Source organism: Eptatretus burgeri, chromosome 4 (genome assembly GCF_056783735.1).
Source record: "Eptatretus burgeri isolate ZD-2024b chromosome 4, Ebu_testis_v1, whole genome shotgun sequence".
NCBI classification, from domain to species: domain Eukaryota; kingdom Metazoa; phylum Chordata; class Myxini; order Myxiniformes; family Myxinidae; genus Eptatretus; species Eptatretus burgeri.
The window spans coordinates 140,226,142-140,241,275 of NC_140964.1; the positions used below are offsets into that span (position 1 = coordinate 140,226,142).

Here is a 15,134-nt window from a genome sequence, read left to right on the forward strand (position 1 = left end):
AATCTGATCACCCCTCCCCCAAGTGGGTGATGAATCTGACCCCCCCTCCTCCAAGTGTGTGATGAATCTGACCACCCCCCCAAATGAGTGATGAATCTGGCCACCTCTCCCAAGTTGGTGATGAATGTGACCCCCAAGTGGGGTCTCCATAGATCGCTTCAAGCCAGCTTTTCTTGATGCAGCGCCTTCCTTCCAACCTTTCAACCGTTGGTTTGACGCCGATGACCACGACACCCTTCCGGGCATGCACAACTCCCCTTGGGGACCATGTACCCTTCATGGCACGATATTTATGGATACAATTTGCCGTCGACCATTTCTTATCTTTGCTGTGACTTTTATTGTGCATTTTACAGACACAAGCAATACCTATTATTTGTTTGTTCCTTTCGTTTGATTAACGCATTATGAGGGGGAGTACTGTAGTCACCATCGTTTTACCTTTCTTGTGGTAATATGTAAATATGTAAATGTGTTTGATCTCAGGTTTCCGGTGGAAACCGGAAGTGACGACCACGAGGAAGGTGGTTCACAGTGAGGAGAATTAAGGATTAACACGGATTCCGAATGCCTCGGAAGTCTTTTCCTCATTTGCTGAAGGTTTACTTCTTTAAACATCGACTAATGGAACTCAAATAAATAATCCTTTGAGTGCTGTATTAACTCTGTCGTCCAGCCCGGTGAGAATGGAAAAGGGTTTATACACCACCTCAACGTATTGTTCCCCTGTGAGACTTCAATCCCTCTTTCACCACAGCATTTGCATCATTGAGTATTTTTGTAGTTTGAACGTTTTGTCATTTTTATTGACAACAGATGAAATAGTTTGAATTTCACATGTTTGTTGTGTGTGGAATTCTACTACATGGAATTCTGGAAGAAAGCAGATCTCCAACTGGCAGATCATACGAGTGACCGGAATGTTGTGCACTCCTGAAGACCGTTATCTGCTGCATGGCTCCCTTCATCTGGGGTGGAACCACGTCGTCGCGGTCGGCTCACCGAAACGCTTTGCTCCCACTGCCATGCTTTCAGGTGAACAATTGAAAACCTCAATGGCTGTCACAATGATGAGGTAAACTTGCCCCCATTATCACCATATCCAGAGAAACTATGGTGACGACTGACCTTGTGTGATGACCAATCAAAAAACTTCCTGGAAAACATCGACTGTGTGCATATAAAAACAAAATACATGGTGAGGTCGTGAAGCCAAGAAGCTGTGAAGCCATGAGGCCAAGAAGCCGTGAGGCCGTGAAGCCATGAGGCCGTGAAGCCATGAGGCCAAGAAGCCATGTAGCCAAGAAGCCGTGAAGCCATGAGGCCAAGAAGCCATGAGGCCAAGAAGCCATGAGGCCAAGAAACCGTGAAGCCATGAGGCCAAGAAGCCATGAAGCCATGAGGCCAAGAAGCCATGAGGCCAAGAAACCGTGAAGCCATGAGGCCAAGAAGCCATGAGGCTGTGAAGCCATGAGGCCAAGAAACCGTGAAGCCATGAGGCCAAGAAGCCATGAGGCCGTGAAGCCATGAGGCCAAGACGCCATGAGGCCAAGAAGCCTTGAAGCCATGAGGCCAAGAAGTCATGAAGCTGTGAGACTATATGTCTATTAATTATGTACTATTGGAATGTACCATTTCAACCTTTCGACCCTTCAGATGGCTGAAACCCCTGAGACCTTTGAAGACCCTTGAAGACCTGAAAGACCCTTAAGAACCTTGAAGATTGCTTAAGACCCTTAGCCTTAAGACCCTTTCGACTCAGAAGACCTTGAATACCTTGAAGACACTTTTGATACTTCCAAAACCTTGAGATCCCTTCACCCTTTAGACCTTTTATACCCTTTACACCCCTTCAGTCTCTTTAGACCCCCTTGCATCCTTCATACAGATTAGACATTTGGACCCTTGACCATTTCGAGCTTTAAACCACTTGGACCTTTTCAGACCGTTTTTACCTGCTTAAGAGATTAGACCCTTTCGACATCGTCATGTGTCAATATAGTCAGTGTGTACACGATCACGTGTTAATATAGTTAGTGTGTACACCATCACATGTTAATATAGTCAGTGTGTACACCATCACGTGTTAATATAGTCGGTGTGTACACCATCACGTGTTAATATAGTTAGTGTGTACACCATCACATGTTAATATAGTCAGTGTGTACACCATCACGTGTTAATATAGTCGGTGTGTACACCATCACGTGTTAATATAGTTAGTATGTACACCATCACGTGTTAATATAGTTAGTGTGTACACAATCACGTGTTAATATAGTCAGTGTGTACACCATCACGTGTTAATATAGTTAGTGTGTACACCATCACGTGTTAATATAGTTAGTGTGTACACCATCACGTGTTAATATAGTCAGTGTGTACACCATCACGTGTTAATATAGTTAGTGTGTACACCATCACGTGTTAATATAGTTAGTGTGTACACCATCACATGTTAATATAGTCAGTGTGTACACCATCACGTGTTAATATAGTCGGTGTGTACACCATCACGTGTTAATATAGTTAGTATGTACACCATCTCGTGTTAATATAGTTAGTGTGTACACAATCACGTGTTAATATAGTCAGTGTGTACACCATCACGTGTTAATATAGTCGGTGTGTACACCATCATGTGTTAATATAGTCAGTGTGTACACCATCACGTGTTAATATAGTTTGTGTGTACACCATCACGTGTTAATATAGGTAGTGTGTACACCATCACGTGTTAATATAGTTTGTGTGTACACCATCACGTGTTAATATGGTTAGTGTGTACACCATCACGTGTTAATATAGTTTGTGTGTACACCATCACGTGTTAATATAGTTTGTGTGTACACCATCACGTGTTAATATAGTTTGTGTGTACACCATCACGTGTTATTATAATTAGTGTGTACACCATCACGTGTTAATATAGTTTGTGTGTACACCATCACGTGTTAATGTAGTTCGTGTGTACACCATCACGTGTTATTATAATTAGTGTGTACACCATCACGTGTTAATATAGTCGGTGTGTACACCATCACGTGTTAATATAGTCAGTGTGTACACCATCACGTGTTAATATAGTTAGTGTGTACACCATCACGTGTTAATATAGTCAGTGTGTACACCATCACGTGTTAATATAGTTAGTGTGTACACCATCACGTGTTAATGTAGTTCGTGTGTACACCATCACGTGTTAATATAGTTAGTGTGTACACCATCACGTGTTAATATAGTTAGTGTGTACACCATCACGTGTTAATGTAGTTTGTGTGTACACCATCACGTGTTAATGTAGTTTGTGTGTACACCATCACGTGTTAATATAGTTTGTGTGTACACCATCACGTGTTAATATAGTTTGTGTGTACACCATCACGTGTTAATATAGTTTGTGTGTACACCATCACGTGTTAATGTAGTTCGTGTGTACACCATCACGTGTTAATATAGTTTGTGTGTACACCATGACGTGTTAATATAGTTCGTGTGTACACCATCACGTGTTAATATAGTTTGTGTGTACACCATCACGTGTTAATATAGTTTGTGTGTACACCATCACGTGTTAATATAGTTAGTGTGTTCACCATCACGTGTTAATATAGTTTGTGTGTACACCATCACGTGTTAATATAGTTTGTGTGTACACCATCACGTGTTAAAATAGTTCGTGTGTACACCATCACGTGTTAATATAGTTCGTGTGTACACCATCACGTGTTAATGTAGTTCGTGTGTACACCATCACGTGTTAATATCGTTTGTGTGTACACCATCACGTGTTAATATAGTTCGTGTGTACACCATCACGTGTTAATATAGTTTGTGTGTACACCATCACGTGTTAATGTAGTTCGTGTGTACACCATCACGTGTTAATATAGTTTGTGTGTACACCATCACGTGTTAATATAGTTTGTGTGTACACCATCACGTGTTAATATAGTTTGTGTGTACACCATCACGTGTTAATGTAGTTCGTGTGTACACCATCACGTGTTAATATAGTTTGTGTGTACACCATGACGTGTTAATATAGTTCGTGTGTACACCATCACGTGTTAATATAGTTTGTGTGTACACCATGACGTGTTAATGTAGTTCGTGTGTACACCATCACGTGTTAATATAGTCAGTGTGTACACCATCACGTGTTAATGTAGTTCGTGTGTACACCATCACGTGTTAATATAGTTAGTGTGTACACCATGACGTGTTAATGTAGTTCGTGTGTACACCATCACGTGTTAATATAGTCAGTGTGTACACCATCACGTGTTAATGTAGTTCGTGTGTACACCATCACGTGTTAATATAGTTAGTGTGTACACCATCACGTGTTAATATAGTTAGTGTGTACACCATCACGTGTTAATGTAGTTCGTGTGTACACCATCACGTGTTAATGTAGTTTGTGTGTACACCATCACGTGTTAATATAGTTTGTGTGTACACCATCATGTGTTAATATAGTTTGTGTGTACACCATCACGTGTTAATGTAGTTCGTGTGTACACCATCACGTGTTAATATAGTTTGTGTGTACACCATGACGTGTTAATATAGTTCGTGTGTACACCATCACGTGTTAATATAGTTTGTGTGTACACCATGACGTGTTAATGTAGTTCGTGTGTACACCATCACGTGTTAATATAGTCAGTGTGTACACCATCACGTGTTAATGTAGTTCGTGTGTACACCATCACGTGTTAATATAGTTAGTGTGTACACCATGACGTGTTAATGTAGTTCGTGTGTACACCATCACGTGTTAATATAGTCAGTGTGTACACCATCACGTGTTAATGTAGTTCGTGTGTACACCATCACGTGTTAATATAGTTAGTGTGTACACCATCACGTGTTAATATAGTTAGTGTGTACACCATCACGTGTTAATGTAGTTCGTGTGTACACCATCACGTGTTAATGTAGTTTGTGTGTACACCATCACGTGTTAATATAGTTTGTGTGTACACCATCATGTGTTAATATAGTTTGTGTGTACACCATCACGTGTTAATATAGTTTGTGTGTACACCATCACGTGTTAATGTAGTTCGTGTGTACACCATCACGTGTTAATATAGTTTGTGTGTACACCATGACGTGTTAATATAGTTCGTGTGTACACCATCACGTGTTAATATAGTTTGTGTGTACACCATCACGTGTTAATATAGTTTGTGTGTACACCATCACGTGTTAATATAGTTAGTGTGTTCACCATCACGTGTTAATATAGTTTGTGTGTACACCATCACGTGTTAATATAGTTTGTGTGTACACCATCACGTGTTAATATAGTTCGTGTGTACACCATCACGTGTTAATATAGTTCGTGTGTACACCATCACGTGTTAATGTAGTTCGTGTGTACACCATCACGTGTTAATATCGTTTGTGTGTACACCATCACGTGTTAATATAGTTCGTGTGTACACCATCACGTGTTAATATAGTTTGTGTGTACACCATCACGTGTTAATGTAGTTCGTGTGTACACCATCACGAGTTAATATAGTTTGTGTGTACACCATCACGTGTTAATATAGTTTGTGTGTACACCATCACGTGTTAATATAGTTTGTGTGTACACCATCACGTGTTAATGTAGTTCGTGTGTACACCATCACGTGTTAATATAGTTAGTGTGTACACCATCACGTGTTAATGTAGTTCGTGTGTACACCATCACGTGTTAATGTAGTTCGTGTGTACACCATCACGTGTTAATATCGTTTGTGTGTACACCATCACGTGTTAATATAGTTCGTGTGTACACCATCACGTGTTAATATAGTTTGTGTGTACACCATCACGTGTTAATGTAGTTCGTGTGTACACCATCACGTGTTAATATAGTTTGTGTGTACACCATCACGTGTTAATATAGTTTGTGTGTACACCATCACGTGTTAATATAGTTAGTGTGTACACCATGACGTGTTAATGTAGTTCGTGTGTACACCATCACGTGTTAATATAGTTAGTGTGTACACCATCACGTGTTAATGTAGTTCGTGTGTACACCATCACGTGTTAATATAGTTAGTGTGTACACCATCACGTGTTAATATAGTTAGTGTGTACACCATCACGTGTTAATGTAGTTCGTGTGTACACCATCACGTGTTAATGTAGTTTGTGTGTACACCATCACGTGTTAATATAGTTTGTGTGTACACCATCACGTGTTAATATAGTTTGTGTGTACACCATCACGTGTTAATATAGTTTGTGTGTACACCATCACGTGTTAATGTAGTTCGTGTGTACACCATCACGTGTTAATATAGTTTGTGTGTACACCATGACGTGTTAATATAGTTCGTGTGTACACCATCACGTGTTAATATAGTTTGTGTGTACACCATCACGTGTTAATATAGTTTGTGTGTACACCATCACGTGTTAATATAGTTAGTGTGTTCACCATCACGTGTTAATATAGTTTGTGTGTACACCATCACGTGTTAATATAGTTTGTGTGTACACCATCACGTGTTAATATAGTTCGTGTGTACACCATCACGTGTTAATATAGTTCGTGTGTACACCATCACGTGTTAATGTAGTTCGTGTGTACACCATCACGTGTTAATATCGTTTGTGTGTACACCATCACGTGTTAATATAGTTCGTGTGTACACCATCACGTGTTAATATAGTTTGTGTGTACACCATCACGTGTTAATGTAGTTCGTGTGTACACCATCACGTGTTAATATAGTTTGTGTGTACACCATCACGTGTTAATATAGTTTGTGTGTACACCATCACGTGTTAATATAGTTTGTGTGTACACCATCACGTGTTAATGTAGTTCGTGTGTACACCATCACGTGTTAATATAGTTTGTGTGTACACCATGACGTGTTAATATAGTTCGTGTGTACACCATCACGTGTTAATATAGTTTGTGTGTACACCATGACGTGTTAATGTAGTTCGTGTGTACACCATCACGTGTTAATATAGTCAGTGTGTACACCATCACGTGTTAATGTAGTTCGTGTGTACACCATCACGTGTTAATATAGTTAGTGTGTACACCATCACGTGTTAATATAGTCGGTGTGTACACCATGACGTGTTAATATAGTCAGTGTGTACACCATCACGTGTTAATGTAGTTCGTGTGTACACCATCACGTGTTAATATAGTTAGTGTGTACACCATCACATGTTAATATAGTCAGTGTGTACACCATCACGTGTTAATATAGTCGGTGTGTACACCATCACGTGTTAATACAGTCAGTGTGTACACCATCACGTGTTAATATAGTTAGTGTGTACACCATCACGTGTTAATATAGTCAGTGTGTACACCATCACGTGTTGATATAGTTAGTGTGTACACCATCACGTGTTAATATAGTCGGTGTGTACACCATCACGTGTTAATACAGTCAGTGTGTACACCATCACGTGTTAATATAGTTAGTGTGTACACCATCACGTGTTAATATAGTTAGTGTGTACACCATCACGTGTTAATATAGTCAGTGTGTACACCATCACGTGTTAATATAGTTTGTGTGTACACCATCACGTGTTAATGTAGTTAGTGTGTACACCATCACGTGTTAATATAGTTTGTGTGTACACCATCACGTGTTAATATAGTTTGTGTGTACAACATCACGTGTTAATGTAGTTCGTGTGTACACCATCACGTGTTAATATAGTTTGTGTGTACACCATGACGTGTTAATATAGTTCGTGTGTACACCATCACGTGTTAATATAGTTTGTGTGTACACCATGACGTGTTAATGTAGTTCGTGTGTACACCATCACGTGTTAATATAGTCAGTGTGTACACCATCACGTGTTAATGTAGTTCGTGTGTACACCATCACGTGTTAATATAGTTAGTGTGTACACCATCACATGTTAATATAGTCAGTGTGTACACCATCACGTGTTAATATAGTCGGTGTGTACACCATCACGTGTTAATACAGTCAGTGTGTACACCATCACGTGTTAATATAGTTAGTGTGTACACCATCACGTGTTAATATAGTCAGTGTGTACACCATCACGTGTTGATATAGTTAGTGTGTACACCATCACGTGTTAATATAGTCGGTGTGTACACCATCACGTGTTAATACAGTCAGTGTGTACACCATCACGTGTTAATATAGTTAGTGTGTACACCATCACGTGTTAATATAGTCAGTGTGTACACCATCACGTGTTAATATAGTTTGTGTGTACACCATCACGTGTTAATGTAGTTAGTGTGTACACCATCACGTGTTAATATAGTTTGTGTGTACACCATCACGTGTTAATATAGTTTGTGTGTACACCATCACGTGTTAATGTAGTTCGTGTGTACACCATCACGTGTTAATATAGTTTGTGTGTACACCATGACGTGTTAATATAGTTCGTGTGTACACCATCACGTGTTAATATAGTTTGTGTGTACACCATGACGTGTTAATGTAGTTCGTGTGTACACCATCACGTGTTAATATAGTCAGTGTGTACACCATCACGTGTTAATGTAGTTCGTGTGTACACCATGACGTGTTAATATAGTCGGTGTGTACACCATCACGTGTTAATATAGTCGGTGTGTACACCATGACGTGTTAATATAGTCGGTGTGTACACCATCACGTGTTAATATAGTCGGTGTGTACACCATGACGTGTTAATATAGTCGGTGTGTACACCATCACGTGTTAATACAGTCAGTGTGTACACCATCACGTGTTAATATAGTCAGTGTGTACACCATCACGTGTTGATATAGTTAGTGTGTACACCATCACGTGTTAATATAGTTAGTGTGTACACCATCACGTGTTAATATAGTTAGTGTGTACACCATCACGTGTTAATATAGTTAGTGTGTACACCATCACGTGTTAATATAGTCAGTGTGTACACCATCACGTGTTGATATAGTTAGTGTGTACACCATCACGTGTTAATATAGTCGGTGTGTACACCATCACGTGTTAATATAGTTAGTATGTACACCATCACGTGTTAATATAGTTAGTGTGTACACCATCACGTGTTAATATAGTCGGTGTGTACACCATCACGTGTTAATATAGTTAGTATGTACACCATCACGTGTTAATATAGTTAGTGTGTACACCATCACGTGTTAATATAGTCGGTGTGTACACCATCACGTGTTAACATAGTTAGTGTGTACACCATCACGTGTTCCGTGTTTCTGGTTGTCGGGACTGTGCCGGAAGTGCGATCTTTATTATTATTTTGTATTCGGTTGAGATAACCAACAACAATAACAACACTAAGGCTGTTTTTGAATTGCAGGATGTAATACATACTACATTACAGCAGGTTGAGTGTGACATTTGACGTTTGTCGTCGCAGTGATGGAACAATTTGATACGTCGCGTTGCAGCCTCGTTCCGTTCCTCTGTTGACGTGTATCCGATAACCGCCATTCAAAAATTAACAAAACCCACGTGATGGATGATTCCGATCGGGGTTCGCGGGGCTTCGAATGCACCTTGTGCGGTCCTGGGTCCAGGACTGGATCGTCATGTGCGTCAATTTTTAAAACCACACATTTTCCACGCCCACTTCTATCAGGTTTCCCATTCCAAACCACGCCCACTTCTACCAGGTTTCTTATTCCAAACCACGCCCACTTCTACAAGGTTTCTCATTCCAAACCACGCCCACTTCTACAAGGTTTCTCATTCCAAACCACGCCCACTTCTACAAGGTTTCTTATTCCAAACCACGCCCACTTCTATCAGGTTTCCCACTCCAAACCACGCCCACTTCTACAAGGTTTCTCATTCCAAACCACGCCCACTTCTACCAGGTTTCCCATTCCAAACAACGCCCACTTCTGCAAGGTTTCTCATTCCAAACCACGCCCACTTCTACCAGGTTTCTCATTCCAAACCACGCCCACTTCTACCAGGTTTCTTCTTCCAAACCACGCCCACTTCTACCAGGTTTCCCATTCCAAACAACGCCCACTTCTATCAGGTTTCTCATTCTAAACCACGCCCACTTCTACAAGGTTTCTCATTCCAAACCACGCCCACTTCTACCAGGTTTCTCATTCCAAACAACGCCCACTTCTACAAGGTTTCTCATTCCAAACCACGCCCACTTCTACCAACTTTCTCATTCCAAACCACGCCCACTTCTACAAAGTTTCTCATTCCAAACCACGCCCACTTCTACCAGGTTTCTCATTCCAAACCACGCCCATTTCTACAAGGTTTCCCATTCCAAACCACGCCCATTTCTACAAGGTTTCCCATTCCAAACCACGCCCATTTCTACAAGGTTTCCCATTCCAAACCACGCCTACTTCGAGTTTTCTCTCTCCAAACCACGCCAACTTTACGAGTTGTGCCCACTCCAAACCACGCCTACTTTACGAGTTTTCTCTCTCCAAACCACGCCTACTTTACGAGTTGTGCCCACTCCAAACCACGCCTACTTTACGAGTTTTCTCTCTCCAAACCACGCCTACTTTACGAGTTTTTTCTCTCCAAAGCACGCCCACTTTACGAGTTTTCTCTGTGTAAACCACGCCTACTTTACGAGTTGTGCCCACTCCAAACCACGCCTACTTTACGAGTTTTCTCTCTCCAAACCACGCCTACTCCGCTGTTCGTTCTGCACCTCAAGACGCGCTTCGCTGACTTCCCACTGGCGGACTAGTCGACGCCGTAGGCTTCAGGCCTCATCGACGAACCTTTGGATTTTGAGTGTTCGTTTTAAGAGTCCAATTCCCGGTTTGTTCAGGTTGTTATTTACGAAGTGAAATCATTGTTTTCTGGTTATATAGATTTATATATATTCATCAGACATGTGTTCCCTGTGTCCCGTTTGTAGGTAAATCGTGACGTCGTCGTGCTGCTCATGGGGACCTGAGTGCTGTTTCCGAGACGCAGTTGTGAAGTCTTGATGTTCACTCGAAATGGTGGTTGTTTTTTTCTCTGATGAAGGTAAACCCTCGGGACTGCACCCTCGGGTCCGGGACTTCACCCTTGGTTATATTCACTCCACCGAATGTTGGAGTGTTGTGTGATGCAGACATGTAAATGAGCGACTGGTTCTTGGTTAAATTGATATAAACTAGTGCGTGGCCGTACGTGCAAAAAAAAAAAGAATAATAAATACAAAAAAGAAGAATTGTGACGTCATCGGACCGTGTCCTGTCATTGGTTTGGTAAATAAATGGCCATAACTTGTGAACCACTTGTCCAATTAATATCAAACCTTGAAAAGGCACATCCTCAGGCCCCCAGCAATATACCTGGCAAGTTTCAATTAGATCAGACCAGTGGTTGTCGAGAAACAGCGGTCACAGACAGACACACACACATACACCCATGTACACACATACACACATATACACACACAGATACACACACAGATATACACACAGATACACACACAGATATACACACATATACACCTACATACACACAGATACACACACATATACACCTACATACACACAGATACACACACATACACACACACACACACACACACACACACACACACATACACATACACATACACATACACATACACACACACAATGACTCCACAAAGTCCTTCCTTCGCACACTTGAACTCTTGAGATGGAAAATTGTCTGACATGACCCAATACCAGGAAGAACTTCAATGGCACTCGGTAAAGTCCAGGCTGAACGGTTTACGTTTTGTATCCCACTCATCGGTCGGATCTGGATCTGGACCTGAACCACAATCGAATCGGCTTGTTCTTGTCACCGAACTAATTCATCCACCAAGTTTTGTCATAACTCTTCCCCAACATTTTGAGATATCATGTTATGTTTAGTTTTTGGCCCCATCTCTCAATGATGAAGAATCCCGCAATGAAGCTGAGTCTTTGGGCCTCTCACTCAATCACCGCAGGTTGGTCGGTGGTCTTTCTGTCTTCTACCGACTCCTCTCCAGCCTTGCCCCCCCTGCTCTCTCTGCGATTTGTCCCCACCACATTTCCACAGGGCGCTCAAGGTCCGCCAACAACCCCCTTCTGGTAAAACTACCAAAATCACGAATCACGCTCATCTTCACTCTTTCATTCCTCTTTTTTCCCGCCTTTGGAATAAACTTCCTCACTCTATTCTTTCCCATTCTTCCCTCCAGGCTTTCAAAACAGCTGTTCACCACCACCTCTTATCTTCCCCCATCCAAATCCTCGATCTTTTCTACCCCCGATAATCCACCCAAGCCCACTTCCTTCATTTCTCCTGCTTTCCTTCCTGAAAGTCCCTGTAATGTCCATCTTCTCTTCGCCATGTTCCCCGTCCCATCCCCATCCCTCTCCCTTCCACAGTTCACCTAATGTGTCTGTTCCCCACTGTTTTGTCCCTTCCACTCCCGCCCCTCTTGTCTCATGCCTCCTTGCTGTGAGTTATGTGTTTGCTCTCATACGAGCCTCAACCAAGGTATACAAAAAAAAAAAAAAAAAAAAAAAAAACTTAAAAAATTTCTTCCATCAGAATTCAGATTCGGATCTTCACCAAAATTGAATGAATTTGTCCTTGTCACACAACAAAACTGCCCACAAAGTTTCATCCGAATCCGTTCATAACTTTTTGAGATATTGTGGTATATCTATAAATATGAGGTTCGTCTAAAAAGTACGGGACTGACTTCACCGAAATTTTATTCCAAACAAGCTCAAATGAGCTAAGATCCTCGTCCTCTTAATGATGACGTCATAAAAACGAATATGACGTCATTGTGATGTATCAGGTTTGCGATAAATGATCTGTGCTTATGCCCGGCTTGATTCCCGCAAACAAAATTCAAACAGCTTGCCGAGTTTCGGAGATAATTGTATAGGCGATTTCCATTAGCAGCGATATTATGACGTCAACTTATTTTCTAAGAAGAATTTCCAAAATCGGAGATGGTTACTGCCTGCGCGTGGGCTTTCTGCATATACATGGCAAGTTTCATGAAGATCCAATGAAAACTTCCGCTTCTGGGTTTGGTGCATTGGCAGGTCTCCTTGGGGGCTCCCTGCTGACGATCTCATAGTAAAGTTTCCGGTCGTTATCTGTCCCGTTTTAACTGTTTATTTTCTCACCTACATGTTTCTGTGTGTTCTGAGTTCGGTTTTGTTTCAAAAATCATGCTATTTTGTGAGATTTCGTCGACCTTGTCTTACCGGGTGCTTGAGGCCTACCCTTGAGGCTTGAGGCCTACCAGTTCCCCTCGGTGTACGATCGTGTTTATTTGTTTTTTCTCCCCATTACCTTCAATTTCTATCTTCCCCACTTTCCTAACGTCCCCCATCCCTCCCAACTAATCACTCTATTTCTTATCTTAAATAAAAAAAAACAAAAAAAAAAACACTACCTTCCTCCGATTCTTCTTCTTCTTCTTCTTCTTCTTCTTCTTCTTCTTCTTCATCTCCACATCTTCCTCCTCCTCTTCTTCTTCTTTCTCGATTTTTTTTTTTCCACAACACTTCCATGACCTAATCTGTTGATAATAATAATAACAAAAACGATCTCTTACAATGCTTCATCTTCCTCTTTCACAAGTGTGGTACTACTTACTGTATCAGAATGCACTGCTCTTCTGCTATTTAAACAGATTGCTCTCAATTCGACCTTTCCTTCATACCTTACCTAAAAAATCCAACTGTTACAGCATTTCTTCTCTCCATTCTCTGAATTAGCCTTTATTGCATCCCTCACGAAATGTGTTTAATCGCATAACTGACCTAAAACTTAAAAAAACCCCAGTTTGCTATGAATGTTCTCTTTCCATCAACCATTCTTTTTTTCCAACTTCAGTGCCAACTCACTCCTCTCACCCCTCACTCTCAAAGCAACCATCACACTCTTCTCCCTCCAAGCCTCCCTCTCACCTATCTCAAAAACTCCCCCTCACCTTTCTCCCACCATTCATCCCCTCACTCATCCTTCCCAAAGTTGCCCGCCCTCCCATCCACAAAGCTGCCTCCTTCCACTGCCCTCTCACCTCCATCTCTTCACTCCACCTCCTCAAATCCTCAACTGCCTTCTTCCCCCTCTCTTGTCCCCCTCTCCCCCAGCACTACAGAGCCTTTTCTCCTCCTCATTCGGCCCCCTCCCCTAGCTATTCTGCAACCCCCCACACTCTTTCAACAACACTCCGAACCTCCCCCTCGTCCCTTGTCTTACCCTCCCCCTTCCCCCCCCACCACCCCCTGCACCCAAAGCCTCCTCCCCAACCTCTTCCTTAAAAGTGTGGACCTCAAATAATCCAGGGCCTTCGCTCGAACCTTTCAGATCTTTCCATACAGGTTGCCACTGACAAACCAGACATAATCTGCCGAACAGAAACTTTCCTCCCCGAAGACGTGTCTGACTCCCGAGTATCTCTCCCTGGTTACTCCCTCCTCCGGTTTGACAGACCTGAGCCTCGCCGTGGTGGAGGAGTTGCTCTCTTCATCAAAGACTCCAGTCCTCACTCTCCATGCACTGCCGCCCTCACTCCCCCACACCCCCAGGAATACCTCTGGCTACGGCTTCCCCTCCACTCCCACCTCATGTTTTTATGTGTACTGTACCGTCCACCTAAAAGTGATGACTCCATCTACACCTCACTCTCTGAAAACATGGACCAACTTCTATCTTCTCATCCAAACTCTCTCTTCCTCATATGTGGCGACTTCAATTGTCATCATGCCAGTTGGCAAGGTGTGGGTACCTCTCTCACCTGTCATGGCACCTCAGCAAAAGCTTTCTGCGACTCATTGGGACTGACTCAATCGGTCAACTTCCCGAACCGGATCTCAACCAATAGTACTCCATCTCTTCTGGATCTGATTTTGACAAATTTCCCTGACAATATCTGCTGCTCTTCCTTTGCTCCAATCGGTTCTTCTGACCACGTCCTTGTCAAAGTGGACATCTCTCTGGCTATTATCAGAGAACCACCTCACCGCCGTCGAGTCTGGCATTTCACTCAAGCCGACTGGCAGGGTCTCCAAGCAGCCCTCAAACTTATAGACTGGTCTCTTATCGCTACTTTCTCCAACATCAACTCTTCCTGGGAATTCTTTCAAAGAAACTTGCTCTGCCTCATGCACAAATTTATCCACTCTCGTC

General features: G+C 42.1%; 1 protein-coding gene across 3 annotated transcripts in view; it reads left to right on the top strand.

Moving 5' to 3' along the window:
• Positions 1-10,499: 10,499 nt before the first annotated feature.
• Positions 10,500-15,134, top strand: part of LOC147029250 (uncharacterized) — a 55,198-nt gene continuing 50,563 nt past the window's right edge. Inside the window, exons 1-2 of one of the 3 annotated variants that reach the window (XM_085880165.1) lie at positions 10,500-10,781; positions 10,882-10,994. In XM_085880165.1, coding sequence (XP_085736291.1) covers positions 10,989-10,994 — 6 coding nt within the window. In that variant the 5' untranslated portion in view covers positions 10,500-10,781; positions 10,882-10,988. Of the gene's footprint in view, positions 10,792-10,881; positions 10,995-15,134 lie in introns of all 3 variants that reach the window. The other 2 variants (XM_085880166.1, XM_085880167.1) reach the window with 2 other exon arrangements.